General features: G+C 43.1%; 1 protein-coding gene across 5 annotated transcripts in view; it reads right to left on the bottom strand.

The window, feature by feature from the left end:
• bcas3 (BCAS3 microtubule associated cell migration factor) overlaps positions 1-27,635 on the bottom strand; it is a 1,011,809-nt gene that overhangs the window by 898,338 nt on the left and 85,836 nt on the right. For all 5 annotated transcript variants that reach the window (XM_041197205.1, XM_041197207.1, XM_041197208.1 and 2 more), the window contains one exon: positions 5,629-5,710. In XM_041197205.1, the coding sequence (XP_041053139.1) occupies positions 5,629-5,710 (82 nt within the window). The remainder of the gene's footprint in view (positions 1-5,628; positions 5,711-27,635) is intronic.

The raw sequence follows: 27,635 nt of genomic DNA, 5'->3' as shown, positions 1-27,635 counted from the left end.
TACAAGCGGGTTTAGCGGCTTTAAAAGTGGATAAATCCACAGGCCCGGATGAGATGTATCCCAGGCTGTTGAGGGAGGCAAGGGAAGAGATATCAGGGGCCCTGGCAGTAATTTTCAGGCCACAGGTGAGGTGACAGAGGACTGGAGGACTGCTAACGTTGTCCCATTATTAAAAAAGGGAGGAAGCGATAAACCAGGAAATTACAGGCCTGTCAGTCTAATCTCGGTGGTGGGGAAGTTACTAGAAAGAATTCTCAGGGACAGAACATTGGGGAGGCATGAGGGATAGTCAGCATGGATTTGTTAAGGGAAGGTCGTGTTTGACAAATTTGATCGAATTTTTTGAAGAGGTAACCAGGAGTTTTGATGAGGGTAATGTATTTGATGTGGTCTACATGGACTTTAGCAAGGCTTTTGATAAGGTCCCTCATGGCAGACTGGTCAAGAAATTAAGTGCCCATGGGATCCAAGGCAAAGTGGCACACTGGATCTAAAACTAGCTGAGAGGCAGGAAGCCAGAGGGTGATGGTAGAGGGATGTTTCTGTGACTGGGAGTCTGTTTCCAGTGGGGTTCTGCAGGGCTCGGTGCTGGGGTGCTTGCTGTTTGTGGTGTACATAAATGATTTGGACTTAAATGTAGGAGGTATGATCAAAAAGTTCGCGGATGACACGAAAATCGATAGGGTAGTAAACAGTGAGGAGGATAGCTGTAAACTATGGACTGGCCAGGTGGGCAGAGCAGTGGCTAATGGAATTCAACCTGGAAAAGTGTGAGGTAATGTACTTGGGGAGGACTAACAAGGCAAGGGATTACACTATGAATGGTAGAACACTGGAAAGTACTGAAGATCAGAGGGACCTTGGTCCACAGAGCTCTGAAGGTAGCCGGACAGGTAGATAAGGGGTTAAGAAGGCATGTGGGATACTTGCCTTTATTAACCGAGGCATAGAATATAAAACCAGGGAGGTTATGCTGGACTTGTATAAAGTGCTGGTTAGGTCACAACTGGAGTACTGTGTACAGTCCTGGTCACCACATTATAGGAAGGATGTGATTGCACTGGAGAGGGTACAGAGGAGATTAACCAGGATGCTGTCTGGGCTGAAGGGTCTGAGCTATTGGATAGGCTTGGGTTGTTTTTCTTGGAACAGCGAAGGTTGAGAGGGGACCTGATAGAGGTGTATAAGATTATGAGGGGCATAGATAGGGTGGATAGGAAAGCACTTTTTCCATTAGTAGAGGGGTCAATAGCCAGGGGGCATAGATTTAAGGTAAGAAGTAGAAAGCTAAGAGGGGAGTTGAGGAGAAACATTTTCACCCAGTGGGTGATGGGTGTCTGGAACTCACTGCCTAAAAGGGTGGTTGAGTCAGAAACTCTTGTAACATTTATGAAGTATTTAGATATTGACTTGTGTTGCCATAGCCTCCAGAGCTATGGGCCAAGCGCTGGAAAATAGGGTTAGTGTAGTCAGATCTTTGTTGACCGGTGCAGACATGATGGGCCGAATGGCCTCCTTCGGTGCTGTAAATGTCTATAAACCTTAGGGGAAGCTTGGCAAGGGAAAGGGTATGATGTAATAAAGAAAGTCAAATGGATGGTCTCAACCTTAATGATAAAAAAAAGTCCATGAAAACCTCACACGCATTGTTCGAGGTGAGGCCTGAGGGGGAAGAAGAAATGAACGAGTTTAAGGCAATTTTTTTGTAATGGGAAAAGAAACAGTCCAAGATGCTTCTGGAGTGGTGAGCTGTTTTGGCAGAGGAGAACAGGGCCTGATGTTGTTTGATGGTTGGAGAGTCTGGAACAAGGGAGCATAGCCTTAGAATTAGAGCTGGGCTGCTCAGGATACTATCGTGAAGCACTCCTTCACACCAAGAGCAATGGAAATCTATGGGCAGAATCGTCCCAGATTTGCATTAAATGTGGTAGTGGATGGGTAAAACAAAGCAATGGCAGCTTTTCACGTTGTATCATCCCAAACCTGCTGCATTAATTATGCATTCCGGGGATACACGCTGTTTTGATGGCGGACTCCAATTTGCCTGCCATGCCGTCACCTCGCCGCTTCATCACGACAGTTGCCACATTTAAAATATCACCGCGCGCACTGCTTCCACACAGGATTGCAGCAAAGAAGACATGGCCCTGAAAGGCAAGAAGACTGCAGCCCTCGAGCACCTTTTGGATGCAGTGGAAGCCTGTTGTGATGTCCTCTGCCCCTTCTCTGGCCGCAGAAGGGGCAGCTACATTACCACTCCGGCTTGGTGATCAGTGTTATGAAGCTATTAATGTATGTAATATTACTGGAAAATACTTTTCTTTTAAAATAGAGGCTTAGTCTGTGAGTGTGTCTAATTGGATTAAAGCCAGCTAGTCGATGTGTACTAGTTTTGAGCTGTAAAAGAGGTAGAGTGCTTCTGCATTTTTTGCCTAGAGCATTCAAGAAGCGGGGTGAAATCTGGTACCTAGCTAGCAGAGACTAAGCAATATGTTTATATTACTAATAAAATTGGTACTATGAAAGGGGTTTTATTGTTAGAAGAAGTGGAGCTGAAAAAAGCTTTACAATGAGAATTTACATTCAATGAGATGTGCTGGAAATAACCAATAGCAGTTTTGTGTGCGCAGGGCAGGAACAATGTAAAATCAAAGTAGCTGTAAGCCTACAACTGTCTCCACAGGAACCAAAGTGAGAGGAACCTCATTTTGAATATGTAAGGTGAAAATGCTTTGCCTGGTGTCTGGTTAAGTCTATGTATATATTTAACTTTTATAAATTAACAAAATGTTTCCTTTAGTTTAATATAAAACCTCTCGAGAACTGGTGGTCTGATTCCTGAATTTAGAGTTGCATCTCAAACATACCACTTAAAAATATAGGTTATGGCAGTTGTTTAAAGCGCCCCCCTGGGATTTTTAAATAACTCAGCTTTACCAAACTGCTGTCTCATAACAACAATGTTGCAAAAAAGAGGTTAGCCATCCAATGTGGATAGAGGATGAATGATCTCATCCGTGCAGCCAGGGTTTGGCAACCATCTTATCACTCTAAACTCACACACTCAAGTCTATCATACATTCACTAATACCTCACTCACTGCCAGCTCAAGGGACATCACCACTCTTTCTCACACACATACCTTCACATGTCCATCTGGCTCCATCTCCTCTGGAGACTGCCTCCTCAGCCTTCAACATCCTGAGGCCACTTGCACAGATCAACATGTGCCCCCACACACACCCTCCTTCCCCAACACAGCTCTCGTCCTGCTGGCTCTTCCCTTGCCTGAAGCAACTTCTCCCCTTTTCCCAAGCAAGCTCTAGCCCTGCAGCCGTTGAAAAGCCACCCACATATGGCTGATCTAGTAGGTAGACATCTGCCGTGAGCCCCCCTCAAAGTGATGTGGTGGTGTCTTTGAAATCTGGCGCTGATCACTGCGAATGCTGATCGCAACAAAGTAGGCAAACAAACCTTCAAGTCCTGAGTGAAGTGCAGCCCACTATGTGCAAGTTATATATGCTGTTGTGAAACATGTCGGCATGTTTTTCCATTGATGTGAGCGGACAATCCAGCAGCGGCAGGGGATGAGTCCGCCGGGCTGGCCTTATAATGATATGCTGATGTATTGCAATGAGGTTCCCGCCATCAGCAGGCAGAGTGGATGATCGCAAACTGGTTTCAAAATGTCATGGAACTGATTTTTGGCCTTCACCCCACCACACACGCCCAACACCGATGGACACAGAACATCCTGACCTATAACTCTATCCCTCAAAAAGCAGCTTAAGCTAGGGGTCAATTGAAAATTTCAATACTAGGACTGAATTTTTTTTTTTAGGCAAACATACAAATTAGAAGCAGGAGTAGGCCATTTGGCCCCTCAAGCCTGCTCCGCCATTCAATAAAATCATGACTGATCTGATTGTAACCTCCCACCTACCCCGATAACCTTCCATCCCCTTGATTATCAAGAATCTATCCACCTCTGCCTTAAAAATATTCAAAAACTCTGCTTTCACTGCCTTTTGAGGAAGAGAATTCCAAAGACTCACGACCCTCTGAGAAAAGAAATTTCTCCCCATCTCTGTCTTAAATCGGCAGCCCCTTATTTTTAAACAGTGACCCCTAGTTCTAGATTCTCCCACAAGAGGAAACATCCTCTTCACATCCACCCTGTCAAGACCCCTCAGGATCTTAAAGGTTTCAATCAAGTCGCCTCTTACTCTTCCAAACAAGCAGGTACAAGCCTAGCCTGTCCAACCTTTCCTCACAAGACAACCTGCCCATTCTTGGCATTAGTTTAGTAAAGGTTCTAGAGTATTAAGGATTGCAAAACAAAGGTGGATTGATGAATTAAGTTACAAATCATTCATGATCATATGAAAGGCGGAAAAGGCTCAAGGAGCTGAATGGCCTACTCTTGTTCCTGTGCTGTGGTCCATGCAGATTTGGTAATGAATGCCTGAACATTGTTGGATATCTCAGTGAAAATCTTTACCCGGGCTTGGGTGGGGGATAGGTAATAGGAATTTTAATTTTAAAAAGAGAGATAGATCAAGGTGCTCAAAGGAGGAAAAAGTATCAGAGTGGGGGGACAGACCAGAGTGAGATTTGGCAATAAGGACCACACCTCTACCATGCCAGTTTGAGCAGGGTAGGCTGTGGAATATATAGTCAGTAGGGGAGGCTTCAGTAAGGGCCAAGTTTCCATCATTAAAAATTAAATTAAATTAGAAATTAAAGAGGTAGCATCTAGTTTACATTGACCAAAAGATTCCCATTTCAAATGGACATAATTAGCCAAAGCTGCAAATGGTTAACAGGAAAGTATTCCTTTCCTCTTTTCTGCTTTTCATCTGAGTGGGGAAAGGAATTTAAATTACTTTCATTATTTAAGTTCAAAACATGATTTTCAATGTTTTTTAAAAATGTTTATATTTGGCCTTCCATTGAAATTCCAAGACATTACATCAGGTGACTTACTTCTTGAATTCAACAAATGTTGTTCTGAATCTGCAAGAAACCACAAGGGCGTAGTCCTGACTAAATCATGTGCCAATTTTGCATAAGAATTTTTGGGGCAAGGAAAGGCCACTCAGTCCAACAAACTCCTTTCTTTACAATAAATCTGTCCCAAAACCTGCCTTCTCACCAGACGTCTCAAACCCTTCTCTCATAAAGTCTATTAAACAACACAAACTGTATTGGTTTAAATGATATTCTCCTCCAGCCTATTGACAGAGGTAAGCTAATAACAATCATACAGCACAGGATGAGACCATTCATTCTACCGTGCCTCTACCAGCTCTTTGAGAGAGCGATCCAGCTAAACCCACTCCCCTACACTTTCCACATAGTGATAGCACTGATCAGTTCTCATGATAAGTTTGAAAGTTTGCTCTGCAAATGGATAATTTTCACAAAATAATCTTTTTTATTTCCCAATTACAACAATGCGGCTAAAGGGATCTCTGTCAACATGCCTATAGTAATATACTGTGCCCAATATATAGTGGGTATACCCTGCAAAGAAAGTTGTTCTGCTTAAAGGATTTGGAAATGAGACATTTTAGACTCCTAATGAAACAATGTTTGATTGAACTGGAAGCAGTGCTCAATATTTACCTGCCTGTGGTGCAGGCAGGACTCGGGCTGTCCGGATGGGACCGTTGCGGACGGAGTACAGCTCCTGGGCCTCACCACTCATCTGTAAAAAAAGACAATGACAAAGTAAAATTTCACAAAGAACATTCGCACATGCTTCTCAGATAATAAATGTTTTATATTTTCACCAACACAAGGACCCAACGCTTGTATTTCAGGTTTTGTAGATCAAAGCCGGTTACGTTATTTCCCCTTTTCTTGTGCCATGTTTTTACCTCTCCACCCATGCCACATTTTGTTTAAAGCCATAAATGGCTCATGTCTCCCGATCTCTGCCTCCTTCTCAATTCTGAAACAACGGCATCCCCCCATCTGACTTCTCCATCACAAAGACCACCTACTTTTAACTCTCTAAGATTTCCCACTCACCTCTGCTCCTAGCTCAACCCATCTGCTGCTGAAAGCCTCATCAATGCCTCTGTACTGTTAAACTTGACAACTCCAGTGCTCTCCTGACAAACTTGCATCGTCCATAACTTCAGCCTTTCCAAACTTTGCTATCTGTATCCTAACCTACACCAAACACCACTCGCCCTTTGTCCCTGTTCCTACTAACTAGCAATACCTCAAATTTAATAGTTTCAAACCATGTGTTTAAATCCCTACATGGTCTCACTTCTCCCCTTTATTCTATAAGCCTGTTAGGAAATAGAGATAGTTTAAGTCAGTTACATTGGTATTTGTGAGTGTTAGGGATGAGTTTTAGCTTTAAAGTTTAAGTTTGACTTGTATTTCCGTATCTGTTTTAAGAAAGGTCAAATAGAATTTTAGTTTCACTTTAGAAAGGTGCTTGCATTTCTAATGAGGAGTTTTACAACCCCTAAAGAGAAAGTAAATATACAAGGGTAGAAGGATTGGACTGTTGCCTAGCAACAGGGGCCCAGAGAGGCAAGTCCCTCCCACAGAGACACATAAACAAGGAAAACAGCAGTTTTTTTTGGAAGCTTTTTGACTTCAGTTGGTTTGAAGACAGCTGTGAAGCAGAAACAGCCTAAAAGTGTACAGGAAGCAAGTCCCAGGCAAAGGAAAACCCCACAAATCCTGGGGAGTGGAAGAACATAAAGTCCAAAGATGACCTCCTAGTCAAAGGAAGGACAGGAACCTGGAATAGGTCTTGTTAAGTGAAGTTAAGAGTGAGGGACGGAGAGAAATGCTTCAAGCTTCAGAGATAGAGACAAAAGCTGCAGAAAGCAGATTTAAAGAAAGAACAGCTAGCAAGAGGCAAGAAGGTCCAAAGAGAAAACTGAAGGTCTGTAACTCTTTGCTATGGGCATGTGAAGCATGGGCATGTGTACTGTTGACGGCTGAGCTGGTAAGACAGGGTGCATGGAAGACAGCTTGAATGCATATGGTGACCCAGGGAAGAGGAGCATCAGAAGGAGAGTTCAAAACCCTGGAGGTGAACCCTTGTGGGAGGCATCTAAGAGAAAGCATCGGTTTGGGAGAAGATTCCAAGGTGAGGTCTTGGAGGCTGGGGAATGGAACCCTCACATGAAGGATGAAATTCAGTGAGACTGGTTGGTTCACAGTGTGACAAGCGTCTTGGGGGACTTGAGGAGAGATCCACAGCAGCTGGTTGAAGTGGCATTTGTCACTTGGGGTCAGAGTGTGGCGTGTCTGACCACAGGGTGCTATAGATTTACAATGACTGTGTACATTAGAGTATAAGATAGCTTTTGTAACTTGTGTTAGCCTTACAAATCTGTATATATCTGTAAAGGTATAGTTGTGGGTGAAGGACAATTATAATACAGTTCATCTCTTGTTGAATGAATGTTTTATTCTGTTAAAAATTCATCAGCTGACCCCTGTGCCTCTGTTCAGTAGCTACTCTCCACATATCTAAACAAACAAATAAAAATTAAGATCTATCAAGCTAGGTTCCATTCTAGAATCAGGCTTGTCCAGGGGTAACCTCAGCAATCATAACAAAGCCTCCCATTCCTCAGAATCTGGCCTTTTGACCAATTCCCACTCCCTTTGTAAGCTGTTGTTGTTTAATTCTGAAGTCCTCAGTTCCATTTACAACTCTTCCAATCACTACAGCTGCACCCTCCATGAAAAAGCTTCAAACACCCTTCTTAATCCAGTTTTTAAGGAGGCTTTTGTAAACAAAGGAACAAGTAGCAGAGTGTTTTTTTTGGGGGGGGGGGGTGGAATTACAGACAGCAGGAATTCTTTGACGGAAGTATCAGTCTTTTTCAGCTTGGCTCATTTGTTAGCAATCTTGTCTCCAAGTCACGTGGCTGTGTACCTAAGTATTACTTAAATGATCTCAAATATATAATTTAGGCTAACACTCCATGCAACACTGAAGGAGTGCTGTGCTGCTGGAGATGCTATCCTTCAGCTGAAATGTTCAGACAAGACTTGAATCCATGATACATTTTGAGGAGCAGCAAGTTCTTTGAGGGTCCTGGGAAATATTAATCCCTTGTCCAACATTGCCAAAATAGGTTACCTTGTCAGTGATCTTATTGCTGTTTGTAAAATCCTGCAGCAAGCAAAGAAGACAGTTGTGTTCATCTACATAACAAGTGACTGCAGTTCAAAGTTCTGCGTGAAATGTGAAATGCTTTGAGATGTTTCCAATAGATATGACAGGTGTTATATAAAGACAAGTTGGTTCTCTGATAGTGGAGTCTTTCCTTAATATCTTTAGCCTAACACCTGAGGAATCTGGGCATCTGTCATCAACAAATGGTGGATTTTCCCTCATCCACAGCATTATGCCAATTGTAGCGTCCGTAGTGTCGCACTGGTGAAGATCAGCTAACTGGGCTCAAACAAGTATCCAAACCCAGATATGTACTGATTAGTACTATATTGGGAGGGCTCCTTCCATGCTGAGCCATCAACAGAAGTATTTGTTTTGTTTAAAAGACATCGCTGTTTTTGTGACCCGAAAATATCTCTCATCCACCATGATAATCTTAATTCAGCATCCTTTTTGTCTGCAGCAGGTACAATGCAGCATGCCATTTATCACTGAAAGCAGCTCTTACTTTGGGTTTAGAAACATGCTAATGATAGCCTCAGTCTTACCAAATGTAGCTGGGTGCACCAGCATGCTACTAAACTCAATGTAAAGCAGCTTAAAGAATAATTGCCAATGGGAAATAAATAAAAATCAATGACACACACCTGACACTTTTCAGAGTAGCACAGAGAGAGGCCTTAGAGAAAGATACTTCACCACTCATTAAGTTGGGATCCTTCCATGACCTCACCCCTCCCCATCTCTGTAACCTCCTCCAGCCCTACAATCCTCTGAGATTTCTGCAGTCCTCCAATACTGGCCTCTTGTACATCCCTGAATTTAATCGCTCCACCAATGATGACTGTGCCTTAAGGTGTACAGGTCCAAAGCTCTGAAATTCCCTGCCTCAACATCTCCACTTCTCTACCTCTCTTCACCTTTAATAGGTTCCTTAAAGCTTACCTCTTAGACCAAGCTTTTGGTTACATGTCCGAATATCTCCTTATGTGGCTTGGAGTCAAGTTTTCTTTGATAACAATTCTGTGAAGTGGCTGAGATGTTTTATCATGTTAAAGGCACTACATAAATGTAAGTTGCTATTGTTGTTGGAATGGCAAAGGCATAAGCAAAACCAGAAAAAATATCAAAGCTATATCACTACATTTAGCAACACAACCAGATTTAAAACATGTATCCCATCCCACTAATGTACGTAGGCGGATTAAGAAACATCAAAAACGAGACTGGAACGTAAAGCCACTTCATAATCATTTCAAACAGTTTCCTATGTGATCTTAAGCACTTAAGAAAGCGCCAGTTAAAAAATGCACTGTTTTGCTGCAATCATTTCCACTGGGACTGGAAAATACATCTTGCAGAAATATTTTTTAATGAACTAGGCAATTTTTCACAATGGAACAAATAAAAAGACAATAATAACTGACTTTGTCCAACAATTGAAAAAAAATAGGAGCAGGAGTAGGTCATTCGGCCCTTCAAGCCTGCTCTGCCATTCAATGTGAACATGGCTGATCCTCTATCTCAATGCCCTACTCCTGCTCTCTCCCCATACCCCTTGATGCTTTTCGAGTCCAGAAATCTATCTATTTTCTTCTTAAATATATTCAGTGGCTTGGCCTCCACAACCTTCTGTGGTAGAGAATTCCATAGGTTCACCGCCCTCTGAGTGAAGAAGTTTCTCATCTCAATCCTAAATGGTCTACCCTGTACACTGAGACTGTGACCCTTTGTTCTGGATATATATTGTGAATAGCTGGGGCCCAAGCACAGATCCCTGTGATACCCCACTGGTCACCATCTGCCACTCCGAAAAGACCCACTTATTCCTACGCTCTGTTTCCTGCCTGCTAACTAATTCTCTATCCAAGCCAATATATTACCCCAATCCCAGGTGCTTTAATTTTACACACTAATCTCTTATGTGGGACTTCATCAAAAGCTTGCTGAAAATCCAAATACACCACATCCATTGGTTTTCCCTTATCTATTCTGCTAGTTATGTCCTCAAAGGACTCCAGCAGGTTTGTCAAACACGATTTCTGTTGGATTCAGTGCCCTTTGGTTTGTTGGGGCCAAAGGATTTGGTTTGCAAGCTCGTTTTGGGGTGACCGAGTTGGTACAGAGACAGAGAACATCAGGAGATCGTTGTTAGAATAAACACACGCTGTTTATTTACAAACTAAACTCAGCAGCTACATTTGTGTGCTCAAAACTCTGTCTTCACTTTTCAGTGCCTAACTCAAGACTCTCTCACAGAGGTAGCACACACTACTCTGCTATTGGGCATTAAGATCATGTGATCTTACATTACAACACTTGTCTTAAAGGTATATTACATATCAGATTACTACATCCCTCCCCATTTATTGAAAAATACATTTTACGATCTTTTCAATATATCAAGTTATTTACACAGTTGTTTACAACTGTTTACAAAGTCAGTCTCTCTGGGGGTTTCCTAATGCGTGTAGAACGTCTCAGCTCTGCAGCTTCAGAAGTTTGATTTGGAGTCGTCTGAGCATCTGGTTCTTCAGTGAGTACCAGTAAATCTGTTTCTTCAACTCTTTGAGGTACAGTCAGCCCTTCAAACACATTTGTACTCAGTTGAGTTCTTTCAGCAGGAGATGGTTCATTCAGTCTCGAACACTGGTGGAATCGCCTCTGGATATTTGGTTTCTCCTCTTCTTATGTGATCCACATATCTCATAATTACTCAATTTTCAACTTTCATATGGTAGGAAAGAGGTCTGGTTACTGCACTTATCTCACCAAAAAACCATGCTGGAGTTCTTCTCTAAAATTTTCACAAATACTTTCTTTCCTACATTAAATGTTCTGTCCCGACTGTGACAATCATGTCCCACTTTCTGACTTTGCTACTTTCTTTCTACCTTCCCTCCCAGATTTAGCATAATTAGGCTCAGTCTCAATTGGAGACGGTGCTTGATCAACAATTCCACTGCTGTGACAACTGCTGTCGAATGAGGGATGTTTTATAATGGAAAAGAGATTGTGCTAATTTAGTCACTTTCGAATCTCCAGACAATTTCTTCATACCAGATTTGAACGTCTGAAATGTTCTCTTGGCAAGTCCATTTGAAGAAGGGTGGTATGGAGATGTTTTCACGTGAATAATAACATTGAGGCTTGTAAATCGGTTTCATTCAGCGCTTGTGAATGCTGTTCCATTAGCACTTCAGGTTTTTTTTTATTCATTCATCCCTAATTGCCCTTGAGAAGGTGGTGGTGAGCTGCCTTCTTGAACCGCTGCAGTCCATGTGGTGTAGGTGCACCCACAGTGCTATTAGGGAGTTCCAGGATTTTGATCCAACGACAGTGAAGGAACAGCAATATGTTTCCAAGTGAGGATGGTGAGTGACTTGGAGGGGAATTTCCAGGTGGTGGTGTTCCCATCCATCTGCAGCCCTTGTCCATCTGGATGATAATGGTCGTGGGTTTGGAAGGTGCTGTCAAAGGAGCATTGGTGAATTCCTGCAGTGCATTTTGTAGATGGTTCTCACAGCTGCTACTTTGTGTCGATGGTGGAGGGAGTGAATGTTTGTGGATGTGGTGCCAATCGAGCGAACTGCTTTGTCCTGGACGGTGTCAAGCTTCTTAAGTGCTATGGGAGCTGCACTCATCCAGGCCAGTGGGGAGAATTCCATCACACTCCTGACTTGTGCCTTGTAGATGGTGGATAGGCTTTGGGGAGTCAGGAGGTGGGTTAGTTGTCACACGATTCCTAGCCTCTGACCTGCTCTTGTAGCCATAGCATTTATATGACTAGTTCAATCATCTTTTGTTCAATGGTAATCCCCAGGATGTTGATACTGGGGGATTCAGTGATGGTAATGCCATTGAACATCAAGGGGCGATAGTTGGATTCTCTCTTGTTGTAGAGGATCATTGCCTGACACAATGATCGCGAATATTACTTGCCACTTGTCAGCCCAAGCCTGGATATTGTCCAGGTCTTGCTGCATTTGGACATGGACAGCTTCAGTATCTGAGGAGTTGTGAATGGTGCTAAATATCGTGCAATCATCAGCGAAAATCCCTACTTCTGACCTTATGACAGAAGGAAGATCATTGATGAAGCAGCTGAAGATGGTTGGGCCGAGGACCCTATCCTGAGGAACTCCTGCATCGATGTCCTGGAGTTGAGATGACTGACCTCCAACAACCACAACCATCTTCCTTTGTGCTAGGTGTGACTCCAGCGGAGAATTTGGCCCCTGATTCCCATTGACTCCAGTTTTGCTCAGGCTCCTTGATGCCACACTCGGTTAAATGCTGCCTTGATGTCAATGCCAGTCACTCTCTCCTTACCTCGGGGGTTCAGCTCTTTTGTCCATGTTTGAACCAAGGCTGTAATAAGGTTAGGAGCTGAGTGGCCCTGGCGGAATCCAAACTGGGCATCAGTGAGCAGGTTATTGCTAAGCAGGTGCCGCTTGATAGCGCTGTTGATGACCCCTTCCATTACTTTACTGATATTGGGGAGTAGATGGATGGGGCGATAATTGGTTGGTTGGATTTTTCCTGCTATTTGTGTACAGGACAAAACTTGGCAATTTTCCACATAGCCAGGTAGATGCCAGTATTGTAGCTGTACTGAAACAGTTTGGCTAGGGGCATGGCAAATTCTGGAGCACAAGTCTTCAGTACTATTGCCGGAATATTGTCAGGCCCCATAGCCTTTGCAGTTTCCAGTGCCTTCAGCCATTTCTTGATATCACATGGAGTGAATCGATTTGAGTGAAGACCGGCATCTGTGATGCTGGGGAACTCCAGAGGAGGCCGAGATGGATCATCCACACAGCACTTCTGGCTGAAGAGTGTAGCAAATGCTTCAGCCTTGTCTTTACACTGATGTGCTAGGCTCCTCCATCATTCAGGATGGGGATATTTGTGGGCCCTCCTCCTCCAACGAGTTGTTTAATTGTCCACCACCATTCATGACTGGATGTGGCAGGACTACGGAGCATAGATCTGATCCGTTGGTTGTGGGATCACTTAGCTCTGTCTATTGCTTGCTGCTAATGCTGTTTGGTCTGTGTCCTGTGTTATTGCTTCAATGGGTTAACACCTCATTTTTAGGTATGCCTGGTGCTGCTCCTGGCATGCCCTCCTACACTCTTCATTGAACCAGGGTTGATCCCCTGGCTTGATGGTAATAGAATAGGGGACATGCCGGGCCATGAGGTTACAAATTGTGGTTGAGTACAATTTTGCTGCTGCTGATGGCCCAAAGCGCCTCATGGCTGCCCAGTCTTGAGTTGCTAGATCTGTTCAAAATCTATCCCATTTTACACGGTGGTAGTGCCTCACAACATGATGGAGAGGATCCTCAATGTGAAGGCGGGACTTCGTCTCCACAATGACTGTGCGGTGGTCACTCCTACCGATGCTGTCATGGACAGATGCATCTGTGGCAGGCAGGTTGGTGAGGATGAGGTCAAGTTTTTCCCTCCCGTTGGTTCCCTCACTACCTGCCGCAGACCCAGTCTAGCAGCTATGTCATTTAGGACTCGGCCAGCCCGGTCAGTAGTGGTGCTACCGAGCCACTCTTGGTGACGGACACTGAAATCCCTCACCCAGAACACATTCTGTGCCCTTGCCACCCTCAGTGCTTCCTCCAAGTGGTGTTCAACATGGGGGAGCACTGATTCATCAGCTGAGGGAGGGCAGTACATGGCGATCAGTGGGAGGCTTCCTTACCCATGTTTGACTTGATGCCATGAGACTCCACAGGGTCCAGTGTCAATGTTGAGGACTCCCAGGGAAACTCTCCTAACTGTATACCGCTGTGCCACTACCTCTGCTGGGCCTGTCCTGCTGGTGGGACAGGACATACACTGGGACGGTGATGGTGATGTCTGGGACATTGTCTGTAAGTTATGATTCTGTGAGGATGGCTATGTCAGGCTGTTGCTTGACTAGTCTGTGAGACAGCTCTCCCAATTTTGGCACTAACCCCCAGATGTTAGAGAGGAGGACTTTGCAAGGTCGACAGGTGAGATTGCCATTGTTGTTGTCGTTTCCAGTGCCTAGGTCGATGCCAGGTGGTTCATCCGGTTTCATTCCTTTTTTGTGACTTTGTCGTAGTTTGTTACAATTGAGTGGCTTGCTAGGCCATTTCAGAGGGCATTTAAGAGTCCAAGGTGGTTGACCCACCCACTGTGGGTCTGGAATCATATGTAGGCCAGACCAGGTAAGGACGACATTAATGAACCAGATGGGTTTTTTCATGGTCATCATCAGACTTTTAATTCCAGGTTTTTACTGAATTCAAATTCCACCATATGCCGTGTTGGGTTCGAACCCGGGTACCTAGAGCATTACCCTAGTTACTAGTCCAGCAACAATACCACTATGCCATTGTCTCCCCACTAATCCGTTAATTGCGAAAGGTTGTCGTAGTTTGTCAATTGTCACTGATGATGTGGGTGACCTCACTTCGTATACGTCCATGCATTTTGAATGATGGTCTATGATTAGCAGAAACATTGATTATGTGGGACCTTTATGGAAACAATGTGTACTCATGCCTATGGCCTCCCTGACCACTCCCAGGTGTGTAGCGGGGCTGTTACAGGTAATTTTTGTACTTCTTGACACTGCATACAGCTTCTCACTAAGTTTTCTATTTCTCCATCCATTCCCGGCCGCCACAAATAGCTACGTGTTATTGCCTTCATTTTGGAAATTCCGGGATGTGCACTGTGAATGGCTTTCATCCTTTTGGAGGAACAATCAAACTCCCCACAATAAAATACCTTCTTATTTTTATTCGTTTGTGGGTGTTGCTGGTTTGGCCAGCATTTCTTGCCCATCCCTAATTGCCCTTGTTTAGAGGGTATTTAAGAGTCAATCACATTACTGTGAGTCTGGAGTCACATGTGGGCCAGACCAGGTAAGGATGACAGATTTCCTTCCCTAAAGGACATTAGTGAACCAGATGGGTTTTTACAACAATCGGCAATTGTTTCATGGTCATCATCAGGCTTTATTAATTCCAGATTTTTATTCAATTCAAATTCCACCATCTGCTGTGATGGGATTCAAACCCAGGTCCCCAGAGCATTACCCTGGGTCTCTGGATTACCAGTCCAGTGACAATACCACTATGCCACCACCTCTTCCAATTGGCTGGTTATCTCACATCTTCTCTGGGAATACGGTTTCATTTCATTAGGTTCTTGTGACCAACCACGAAGAACTTGATTTCTCACTTTGGATAAGACTGGATCTCGGTTTGCCCAATTTTTAATTTGTCTTGCACATATCGGTGATGATTCCAGGAAGTTCAATAACAAAACCAATTTCTGAGGAGTTGGAACATCCTCATCTTTTAGTTGCAAGGATAAACGACTGAGTGCACCTGCATTTGCAATTTGACTTCCGGGTCTATGAATAAAAGTATACGCATATGCTGCCAAGTTCAATGGTATTATTTGTTATTATATTTCACCTCTTTTCTATTTTTCCTTAGTTCTGTTGAAGAGTCATTTGGACTCGAAATGTTAACTGTGTTCCTCTCCGCAGATGCTGTCAGACCTGCTGAGTTTTTCCAGGTATTTTTATTTTTGTACTATTTGTGCTTCTGTGCCTTCTTTCTGGCACTGATTTTATTCTCGGCCTTCTTTTCAACTTCCATATTGGCCAGACTAATCTCAGATTTAAGCTCGACTTGAGTGAACTCAGTGGTTGAGTTTTACAGAATTTCATCATCTGTCTGCTTCTTAGAAAATTCAGCGACTTTTGCTTCCAAAGTCTCTTTGGTTTCACATAGCTGATTTGTCACCTCTTCCATCTCCTTTTTCTTTGGAGTACTGCCTCCTGGGAAATCAAGCATTGTTGGGCCTTCTCTGCCAACTCATCCTTCATTTTACTTAGAGAAGTGCAGAACTCTTCCTGTTTCTCTTCATACTTTTTCAGAGGTACACACTTAGACAGGAGGGAAACTGGTAGTGTGTGAAGGTCTTTCAGCAGGTTTTCACTTTCTTTTGGAGTCTCTGTGGCAAATCAAGGTTGATTTCTCTCAGCCAGTTTTGTCCTCGTTTTCATGGTCCTCTGCCTGCTAACACCATCGAAGGTAATCTCACTGTTTAAGCTCTGTAGTGTACTGAGACTTTACATATGCCTTTGACTTGTATGCCTTCTTCCGTGTTAAGTTCTTAATTTGGCATCAGTTTCTTCTAAATTCAGCTTACATTCTCCATGATTCAGGTATTTAAAAGTATGCTCAACGATCACCATCATGGCTGCACCATTATCCAGCTAAGTTCTGATAGGCTTCTCATTCACTCTCATGGTTACATAGATAGGCTCTGTTCTTCCAACCTTTAAATTATATAATGAATAGATATCAGGATCTATTACTTCAGGCTTTTCAATGCTGTTAAACTCATTGGGTTTTTGCTTTTGTCTGCAAGTCTGCCTGACCCATCTTTACAATGACTCATGAGATGTCCATACCGATGGCAGAAAAAACATTTGATCTTTTTAAACTGTGGTTCATTACAAGGTTGCCTGCTTCCATCTCTGTCACTGTTAGACAATGTTTTCGCTGCTAAGATATCCCTTTTAATTTGTCTGCTAGCGGTGGCTGCTTCCCGCTTCTGAGTAAAGCTCTGCACTTTCGCGCTCTTTTTGGTTGAGGCTTTCTGTCCAAGGTGGAAGATGGTGCCATTTTGCACTCCTCATATGGCTTCTGAGTCTCACACTGCATCTTCCATTGCCAAAGTGATTTCCAATGCCTTCTGAAAATCTAAATTCGTTTCAGCCAGTAATTTCTTCTGAATCACATTTTCGTTTATATCGCACACCAAATGATCTCTAAGCATTTCATTGATAGATGTTCTGAACTCGCAATATTTAGTTAATTGCTTCAGACTTGCCACATAACAAGCAACTGTCTCCCCAGCAGCTCTAATTCTTGAGTTAAATTTAAACCATTGCATCGTCACCGATGGCTTGGGCTGGTAATGATTCTTAACGAAGTTCGCTAAGTCATCAAAGCTTTGAGTCTGGGGCACTGGGCGCCAACAGATTTTGAATTAGTTAGTATGTCTTACTCCCACACTTGGGCAGAAAGATCGCATGCTTCTTCTCCTCCCCAGCAATGTCATTCGCCTGGAAGAAGAACACGAGTTGTTCAACATAGTGAGACCAATTGTCCGAGGTTGAGTCGAAAGGCTCCACTCTTCCAAATTGCAGCATGCTCTGAGGGGATTACTTCGATGATTGAGGAAATTTTCCTTTACTTACAACTACTGTGCAAGGTATGATTTCGGTTCTTTTGATTTCCTTTGTTCTTTTTTTTTAAACCTTGTTTTTTCTGTGTTTTTTCGTGCTTTTACTCTCGTCGTCATTTGTTGGATCCAGTGCCCTTTGCTTTGGATCCGGGTTGCATGCTTGTTTCGGGGATACAAGTTGGTACAGAGAACATCAGGAGATCGTTGTTAGAATAAACACATACTGTGTATTTACAAACTAAACTCAGCAGCTACATTTGTGTGCTCACAACTCAAAACTCTGTCTTCACCCTTCAGTGTCCAACTCAAGGCTCTCTCACAGAGGTAGCCCGCACTACTCTGCTATTGGGAATTAAGGTCATGTGATCTTACATTACAACACTTGTCTTAAAGGTATATTACATATCAGTTTTACTTGGTCTGGCCTACATGTGACTCCAGACGCACAGCAATGTGGTTGACTCTTAACTGCCCCCTGGACAAGGGCAATTAGGGATGGGAAATGAATGCTGGCCTAGCCAGTGACTCCCACATCCCATGAATGAATAAAGAAAAAGATCACTACAATTTCTCTTTCATAAATCCATGTTGACTTTGTCTAATCCCATTAATATTTTCTAAGTGTCCTGTTATTACATCCTTTATAATAGACTCCAGCATTTTCCCTGCTACTGAGGTTAGGCTAACCGGTCATTAATTCGCTGTTTTCTCCCTCCCTCTTTTTTAAAACAGTGGGGTTACATTTGCCACCCTCCAATATGCCAGGAATGTTCCAGAATCTACAGAATTTTGGAAGATGACAACCAACACATCCACTACTTCCATGGCCACTTCTTTAGTATCCTAGGATATAGATTATCGGGCCCTTGGGATTTATTGGCTTTCAGTTCCATTCCTCTTGTATTGTTTTAGTAATACTAATTCCTTTAATTCCACCTTCTCACCAGATCCTTGGTTCCCTAGAATTTCTGGGAAGTTATTTGTGTCTTCCTCCATGAAGACAAAATTAAAGTAGTTGTTTAATTGCTCTGCTATTTCCTTATTTTCTATAATAAATTCTCCCATTTCAGACTCTATGGGGACTCTTTGGATCTAATACAATCCTTAATTTATTTTGTTAGCCATGGTTAGCAATGATAAATATCGTTTGGTGGTACAGAACTTGAGTATTGCTGAAAAAAAATGCATTTTTTTGTTGAAACTTTTTGTCTTGCACTCACCAGGACAATTCACAAGAAGACCAAATGTAAAGGGAACAACAATTTATACTGTATGAGAAAAGAGTGCTGATTGATTGGCAAGTGGACTCTGATTGGTAGAGGCATTGCCATGGAGAATGCAGCAGTTGATGGTGACTGACAGTTAAATGCCAAGCATTGTTTGAAATTTAGATTAGGTGGCTTGACTCTGGTCAAGGCATTGCCCTGAGGAATGAAACAGCGAATGGTTGTCATTTATTTTGTTTAGTTGAAACAGGCATAATGTGTGTACACGTTCTTTCCATTTGCAAAGAACGTGGTCCTGTGGAGTATTATATGTAGCTTCCAGTACATCCAAATGCACCACACTACAAGCCTGACTGACACTAAATTATTTGTCAGCGTGATTCTTAGCACACTGAACAACCTGCAGAGTCAGGCTGCCTGTTCCAATTCAGTGAAATCACAGCTGGTCTGTTTCTAACTTTCCACCATTTAGGCCCAAAGTTGATAACCTCGTTGAAATTTATTAGTTGCAGTAAGGTTTACTAGCAGTAGTAAAGATTATTGGGAGTAACAGTGATTATTAATGATAAATTAATTCAGAAAAATAAATTAATTAACACAGTAAAGATGACAGGGCAGGAGGTACGTTGTGACTGCAGAATGTGGGAGCTCCTGGACGTTGATGTGACCCATGGCAAGCATGTCTGCAGTAAATGTCTGCAGCGTGAAAAACTTCGGTTCAGAGTCATTGAGCTAGAAGCCGAACTGCAGGCACTGCAATGCATCAGAGAGGGGGGAGTTACCTGGATGCCTTGTACCAGGAGGCAGTCATACCCCTTAGGAGAAGGTCTTCTGATTTGGTCAGGGGCAGGAGGGTGTGACTGATTGCGAGTGAGGCAGGTATGGGAATCCAGAAGGTAGGAGTGGAGGAGCCACAACCTTTGCAATTGTTCAACAGATTTGAAGTTCTTGCAACCTGTATAGATGAAAGGGGTGGCTGCAGGGTGGATGAGCAAACTGACCGTGGTGCCATGGTACAGGAAGTAATTCAAGTGGGAGGAGTTAATAGGAACATAGTGGCAGTTGGGAACAGTATAGTCAGGGGATAGACACAGTTCTCTGCAGCCGAGAGCAGGAGTCCATACAGCTGTGTTGCCTGCCCGGTGCCGGGATTCGGGACATCTGCTCTGGGCTGGAGAGGAACTTGCAGTAGGAGGAGGAGGATCCAATGGTTGTGGTCCACTTAGGTGCCAATGACATGGGTAAAACTAAGAAAGGGGTTATGCTGAGGGAGTATGAGCAGCTAAGGGCTAAATTAAAAGGGAAAACCCCAAAGGTAATAATCCCTGGATTACAACCTGAGCAAGGAGCAAATTGGCATTAGCTAAATTAGATTAGAGCGTTAAAGGTGTGGCACAAAGTTTGAAAAAAATGGGTTTTGATTCATGAGGCACTGGCACCAGTGCTGGGGAAAGTGGGAGCTGTATTGTTGAGAGGGTCTTTACCTGAACTATGCTGCAACAAGTGTTCTGGTGAGTCGTATAAATAAGCTGGCAAAGAGGGCTTTAAACTAAATAGCGGGGTCAAGGGGTCAAGTTTGGTAAGATGTGGTAAATTAAACAGAGAAGCCAAGGCAAGAGAGCAAGGTAGGAATAAGGAAAATGATGATCAGAGCTTGGCAGGAAGAGACAGAGCGTACAAACTAAGAGTGCACCGGCAGATAAGGCTAGAAGTTACAAAAATAGAAAAAGGCATAACTAAAGGCTCTGCATCTGAATGCACATAGCACTCATATCAAAACAGATGAACTGACAGCACAAATATAAATAAATATGTATGATCTGATAACCATTACAGAGACATGCAGGATAACAAAGATTGGCCCCTAAATATTCAAGGGTATAAGATAGGAAGGACTGGAAACTAGGAAAAGGTGGAAGGGTAGCTCTGTTAATTAAGGATTACATTGGTACACCAGAGGGAAATGACCTTAGTTTTGAAGATCAAGACGTAGAATCAGCTGGATAGAGGTGAAAATTAGTGAAGTTTAGAAGTCTTTTTTGGGAGTGGTTGAAAGGTCCCCGAACAGTTACTACACTTTAGGACTGGTATAAAAGAAGAAATAATGGGGGCTTGTGAGAAAAGAATAGCAGTAATATTGTGTGATTTTAATCTACATATAAATTGGACAAATCAGATTGGCAAAGGTACCCTCGAGGGTGAGTTCGGAGTGTTTTCGGGACAGTTTCTTAGAGTAGTATGTTCTCACACCAACCAGAGAGCAGGCTATACTCGTTCTGGCTATGAGCAATGAAACAGGATTAATTAATGACCTCAGTGAAGACACCTTAGGTAGTAGTGATCATTGTATGACTGAATTTCACATTCAGTTTGAGGGAGAGCACACTGGATCTAGGACTAGTGTTTTAAACTTAAATATGGGCAATTATGAGGGCACGAAGACCGAGTTGGCTAAAATTAGATTAAGGGTTAGGTCAGTGATGATGCAGTGGCAGACATTTAAGGAGATATTTCAGAATACTCAGAAGAGATAAATTCCACTGACAAAGAAGAAAGGCTCTAAGGGAAGGAAATGCCATCTGTGGATAACCAAAGAAGTTAACAATAGTTTCAAATTGAAAGAAAAAGTGTATAATTCCACAAAGATGAGTGGCAGGTCATAAGATTGGAAAGAATATAAAGAAAAGCAAAGGTTGACTAAAAGATTAATAAGGAGGGAAAAATTAAAGCACAAGAGAAAGGTAGCCAGAAATTTTAAAACAGATAGCAAGAGTTTTTACAGATATTTAAAAAGGAAAAAAGTAAATAAAGTAAGCACTAGTCCTCTAGAGAATGAGAGTGGGTAATTAATAATGGAAAATAAGGAAATTGCAGGTGAATTGAATAGATATGTTGCATCTGTCTTCACTGTAGAGGATCTCAATAACATACCAGAAATAAGTGTGAATCAGGAGATGAAAAGGAGGAAGGAACTTAAAACAATTACAATCACCAGGGAAAGGGTACTAAGAAAATTATTAGAACTAAAAGCTGACAAGTCTGCAGGTCCTGATGGACTTCATCCTGGGGTCTTAAAAGAAGTAGCTGCTGAGGTAGTGGATGAATTGGTTTTAATTTTCCAAAATTCCCTAGATTCTGGAAGTTCACATCAGATTGGAAAATAGCAAATGTAAGTCCTCTATTCAAGAAGGGAGGGAGACAGAAAGCAGGAAACTACAGGCCAGTTAGCTTAACATCTGTCATAGCGAAAATGTTACAAGCTAGCATAAAGGAGGTTATAGCAGGGCACTTGAAAAATCTCAATGCAATCAGGCAGAGTCAACATGGTTTTGTGAAAGGAAAATCATGTTTGACTAATTAATTACAGTTCCTTGAGGAAGTAACAAGCAACATGGATAAAGGGGAACCTGTAAATGTGATGATACTTAGTTTTGCAGAAGGCACTTGACAATGCCACATCAAAGGTTACTATGCCAAATAAAAGTTCATGGGGTAGGGGGTAACATATTAGCATGGACAGAGGATTGGTTAGTTAACAGAAAGCAGAGAATAGGCACAATGTTTTAGGATGGGAATGTGACAAATAGAGTGCCACATGGATCAATGCTGGGACCTCAAATGTTTACAATTTATTTCAATTATTTGGATGAATGGACCAAATGTATGGTTTTTAAATTTGCTGATGGCACAAAGATAGGTAGGAAAGTAGATTGTGAAGAGGACATAAGGAGTCTGCAAAGGGAACTAGATAGGTTAAGTGAATGGGCAAACATTTGGCAAATGGAATATAGTGTGAAAACGTGAACATCCCCACTTTGACAAGAAGAATAGCAGAGCAACATATTACTTAAATGGAGAGAGATTGCCAGACTCTGAGGTACAGAGGGATCTGGGTTTCCTGGTACATGAATCACAAAAGGTTAGTGAGCAGGTACAGCAGGTGATTAGAAAGACAAGTGAAATGTTGTTGTTTCTTTTTATTCATTCACGGGATGTGGGCTTCGCTGGCTGGACCAGCATTTATTGTCCATCCCTAGTTGCCCTTGAGAAGGTGGTGGTGAGCTGCCTTCTTGAATTGCTATAGTCCATATGGTGTAGTACATCCACAGTGCTGTTAGGAAGGAAGCTCCAGGATTTTGACCCAGCGACAGTGAAAGAAAGACGATATAATTCCAAGTCAAGATGGTGAGTGACTTGGAAGGGAACTTCCAGGTGGTGGTATTCCCATGTGTCTGCTGCCCTTGTCCTTTTACTCGGTAGTGGTTGTGGGTTTCAAAGGTGCTGTCGAAGGAGCCTTTGTGAATTCCTGAGGTGCATTTGTAGATGGTACACACTGCTGCTGTGCGTCGGTGGTGGAGGGAGTGAATGTTTCTGGATGAGGTGCCAATCAAGCAGGTTACTTTGTCCTGGACGGTGTCAAGTTCTTAGAGTGTTGTAGAAGCTGCACTCCTCCAAGCAAGTGGGGAGTATTCTATCACACTCCTGACTTGTGCCTTGTAGGTGGTGGACAGGCTTTGGGAAGTCAGGAGGTGAGTTACTCATCCCACAATTCCTAGCCTCTGGCCTGCTCTTGTAGCCACGGCAATTATATGGCTAGTCCAGTTCAGTTTCTGGTCAATGGTAACCCCCAGCATGTTGATAGTTGAGCATTCAGTGATGGTAATGCCATTGAACATGAAAGGTCGATGGTTGCATTCTCTCTTATTGGAGATAATCATTGCCTGACACTTATTTAGCATGAATGTTACTTGCCACTTGTCAGCCCAAGCTGGATATTGTCCAGGTCTTGCTGCATTTGGACATGGACTGCTTCAGTACCTGAGGAGTCGCAAATGATGCTGAAGATTGTGCAATGATCAGTGAACATCTCCACTTCTGACCTTATGGTGGAAGCAAGGTCATTGATGAAGCAGCTGAAGATGTTGGAGCTGAGAACACTACCCTGAGGAACTCCTGCAGTGATGTCCTGCAGCTGAGATGACTGACCTCCAACAACCACAACCATCTTTCTTTGTGTTAGGTATGACTGCAACCAGCGGAGAGCTGTGGCCTTGATTCCCATTGACAGTTTTGCTGTGGCTCCTTAATGCCACACTCGGTCAAATGCTGCTTTGATGTCAAGAGCAGTCACTTTCACCTCATCTCGGAAGTTTAGCTCCTTTGTCCATGTTTGAACCAAGGCTGTAATGAGGTCAGGAGCTGAGTGGCTCTGGCGGAACCCAAACTGGGAATTGGTAAGCAGTTTATTACTATGCAAGTGCCGCTTGATAGCACCGCTGATGACCCCTTCCATTACTTTACTGATGATCAAGAGTAGACTGATAGGTCGGTAATTGGCTGGGTGGCATTTGTCCTGCTTTTTGTGTAAAGCACTTACCTGGGCTATTTTCCACATAGCCGAGTAGATGCCAGTATTGCAGCCGTACTGGAACAGCTTGGCTAGGAGCACGGCAAGTTCTGGAGCACAAGTATTCAGTACTATTGCCGGAATATTGTCAGACCCCATAGCCTTTGCAGTATCCAGTGCCTTCAGCCATTTCTTGATATCATGTGGAGTTAATCAAGTTGGTTGAAGACTGGCATCTGTGATGTTGAGGACCTCTGGAGGAGTCTGAGATGGATCATCCACTCGGCACTTCTGGCTGAAGACTGTTGTGAGTGCTTAGGCCTTATTTTTTGCACTGTGCTGGGCTCCTCCACCATTGAAGAAGGGGATACTTGTGAAGCCTCCTCCTCCAGTGTTTAATTGTCCACTACAATTCATGACTGGATGTGGCAGGACTGCAGAGCATAGCTCTGATCCGTTGGTTGTGGGATCGCTAAGCTCTGTCTATCACTTGCTTATGCTGTTTGGCACGCAAATAGTCCTGTGTTACAGTTTCACCAGGTTGACACCTCATTTTGAGGTATGCCTGGTGCTGCTCCTGGCATGCTCTTCTGTGCTCTTCATTGAACAGGGGTTGATCCCCTGGCTTGATGATAATGATAGAATGTGGGATATGCCGAGCCATGCGGTTACAGATTGTGTCTAAGTACAATTCTGCTGCTGCTGATGGCCCACAGCACCTCATGGATGCCAAGTCTTGAGCTGCTGGATCTGTTCGAAATCTATCCCATTTTACATGGTGGTAGTGCCACACAACACAATGGAGGGTATCCTCAATGTGAAGGCAGGACTGCGTCTTCACAACAACTGTGCGGTGGTCACTCCTGCCGATACTGTCGTGGACTGATGCATCTGTGGCAGGCAGGTTGGTGAGGTTGAGGTCAAGTATGTTATTCCCTCTTGTTGGTTCCTTCACCATCTGCCGTAGACCCAGTCTAGCAGCTATGTCATTCAGCCAGCTTGGTCAGTAGTGGTGCTACCAAGCCACTCTTGGTGATGGACATTGAAGTTCCCCACCCAGAGCACATTCTGCACCATTGCACTGCTTCAGTGCTTCCTCCAAATGGTGTGCAACATGGAGGAGCACTGATTCATCAGCTGAGGATCAGCAGGAGGTTTCCTTGTCCATGTTTGACCTGATGCCATAAGACTTCATGAGGTCCGGAGTCAACGTTGAGGTGTCGTAGGTAACTCCCTCTGACTGTATATCACTGTGCTGCCTCCTCTGCTGGGCCTGTCCTGAGGGATAGTGACGGTAGTGTCTGCAACATTATCTGTAAGGTATGATTCTGTGAGGGTGACTATGTCAGGCTGTTGCTTGACTAGTCTGTGAGACAGCTCTCCCAATTTGGCACTAGCCCCCAGTATGGAGGGCTTTGCAGGGTTGACAGGGCTGCGATTGTCCTTTCTGGTATCGTTGTTGATGCCAGGTGGTCCGTTTGGTTTTGTTCCTTTTTGTGATTTGTGGTAATTGAGTGGCTCGCTAGGCCATTTCAGAGGGCATTTAAGAGTCAACCACAGTGCTGTGGGTCTGGAGTCACATATAAGCCAGACGAGGTAACGACGACAAATTTCCTTCCCTGAAGGACGCTAGTGAACCAGATGGGTTTTTACAACAATCGACAATGCTTTCATGGTCATCATCAGACTGTTAATTCCAGATTTTTATTGAATTCAAATCCCTTTATTGCAAGGGGAGTGGAATATAAAAGTAGGAATGTTTTACCACAGTTGTACAGAGCGTTGGTGAGAGCACATCTAAAGTACTGTGTACAGCTTTGGCATCCTAATTTAAGAAAGGGTATAAATGCATTAGCAGTTCAGAGAAGGATCACTCGGATGATACCCAGAATGGGGGTGTTATCTTAAGAGGAAAGGTTGGGCCTGTATCTATTGGAGTTTAGAAGAATGAGAGGTGATCTTATTGAAACAATAAGATCCTGAGGGGACCTTACAGTGTAGATGCTGAAAGGACGTTTCCTCGTGTGGGAGAGGCTAGAACTAGGGAACATAGTTTAAAAATAAGAGGTCTTCCATTTAAGGTGGAGATGAAAAGAAATCTTTTTCTCTCAGTGGGTTGAGAGTCTTTGGGACTCTTCCATGGAGAGTGGTGGAGGCAGAGTCATTGAATATGCTTAAGGTAGAGGTAGACAGATTCTTGACTAACAAGGGAGTCAAAGGTTATCGGGGATAGGCGGAATGTAGAGTTGAGGCCACAATCAGATCAGCCATGATCTTATTGAATAGCGGAGATGACTCGAGGGGCCGGATGGCTTACTCCTGCTTCTAACTCACATGTTCATAAATCTATTTGCTTTAGTTTTGCTCATTTATTCAATCTATTCATATCTCTTTGTTATTTTATGCTTCCATCTACACTGCTTACAAAGCTGCCTACCTTTGTGTCAATGTCAAACTTGGATATGAGGCTCCTTGTTCCATCATCTATGTTGTTAATAAATACAGTGAATAGTTGAGGCCCAAAAACAGATCCTTGTGGGACACCACTAATCATGTCCAGCCAACTAAAGTACCTGCTCATTATCTCTACTCTGTGTCCTGTCACTCAGTTAATTTCCTAACCAGTTTGATAATTTGTCTTCAATTTCATGAACTACAACTTTAGCTATTTTTTAAATCTGAGACCTTATCAAATGCTTTCTGGAAGTCCAAATAAATAACACCCATTAATAAATAAAAATAACATTTCCCTTGTCCACTACTTTAGCCACCTCTTCAAAAAATGCTATCAGATTTGTCAGGTTTTACAGATCTATGCTGGCTCTCTACAATGAGTTGAAAATGTTCAACGTGTTTATTCACTCTATTCTTAATTATACACCCCAGTAATTTCCCAACAACAAATGTTGGGTTAATTGGTCTATAGTTCCCAGGTTTCCCTAGACGGGCATTCACAATTTTCCAAAAGGAACAGTTCCTGAATTAGGATAACTTAAGAGGATTACAGTTAGGACATCTTCAATGTTCTCACCTACTTCCTTTAAAACCCTGGGATAGAAACCAACTGGTTCTGGGGATCTATCACCCCGTAATGCCATTATTTTCTTCATTCTTATTATTTCACTTGGGTTAATTTTAGTGAGTCTCCATCCCAGATTCAATATTAGTTCCCTTGGGATGTCTGACACATGGACCTATTCCTCTACAGTAAATATTGATGCAAAGTAATTATTCAACATGCCTGCCATTTTCTTACTTTCACTGACAATATCACCGCTATCAGTTTCAAGGGGACCACATTGGTCCTGGTCACCCTCTTATTCCTAATATAATTGAAAAAAATTGTGTTGATTTTGATATTCTTTACAAATTTCTTCCATAGCCCTTTTGTAACTCTTACTGTTTTATCATCTTGTGCTGTTCTTTGTCTCTCTCATTCCCAGGATCTGTGCTACTTTTTGCACTTGCAAAGCAGTCCATGTCCAAACGCAATAAGACCTGGATAATATCCAGGCTTGAGTTGACAAGTAGCAAGTAACATCCACAACACATACCAGGCAATAACCATCTCCAACAAGAGAGAATCTAACCATCGCCCTCGACATTCAATGGCATTACCATCACTGGATCCCTAACTA

The sequence above is a fragment of the Carcharodon carcharias genome, chromosome 10 (genome assembly GCF_017639515.1).
Source record: "Carcharodon carcharias isolate sCarCar2 chromosome 10, sCarCar2.pri, whole genome shotgun sequence".
Classification (NCBI taxonomy): Eukaryota; Metazoa; Chordata; class Chondrichthyes; order Lamniformes; family Lamnidae; genus Carcharodon; species Carcharodon carcharias.
This window is presented reverse-complemented; position numbering and strand designations above follow the sequence as displayed.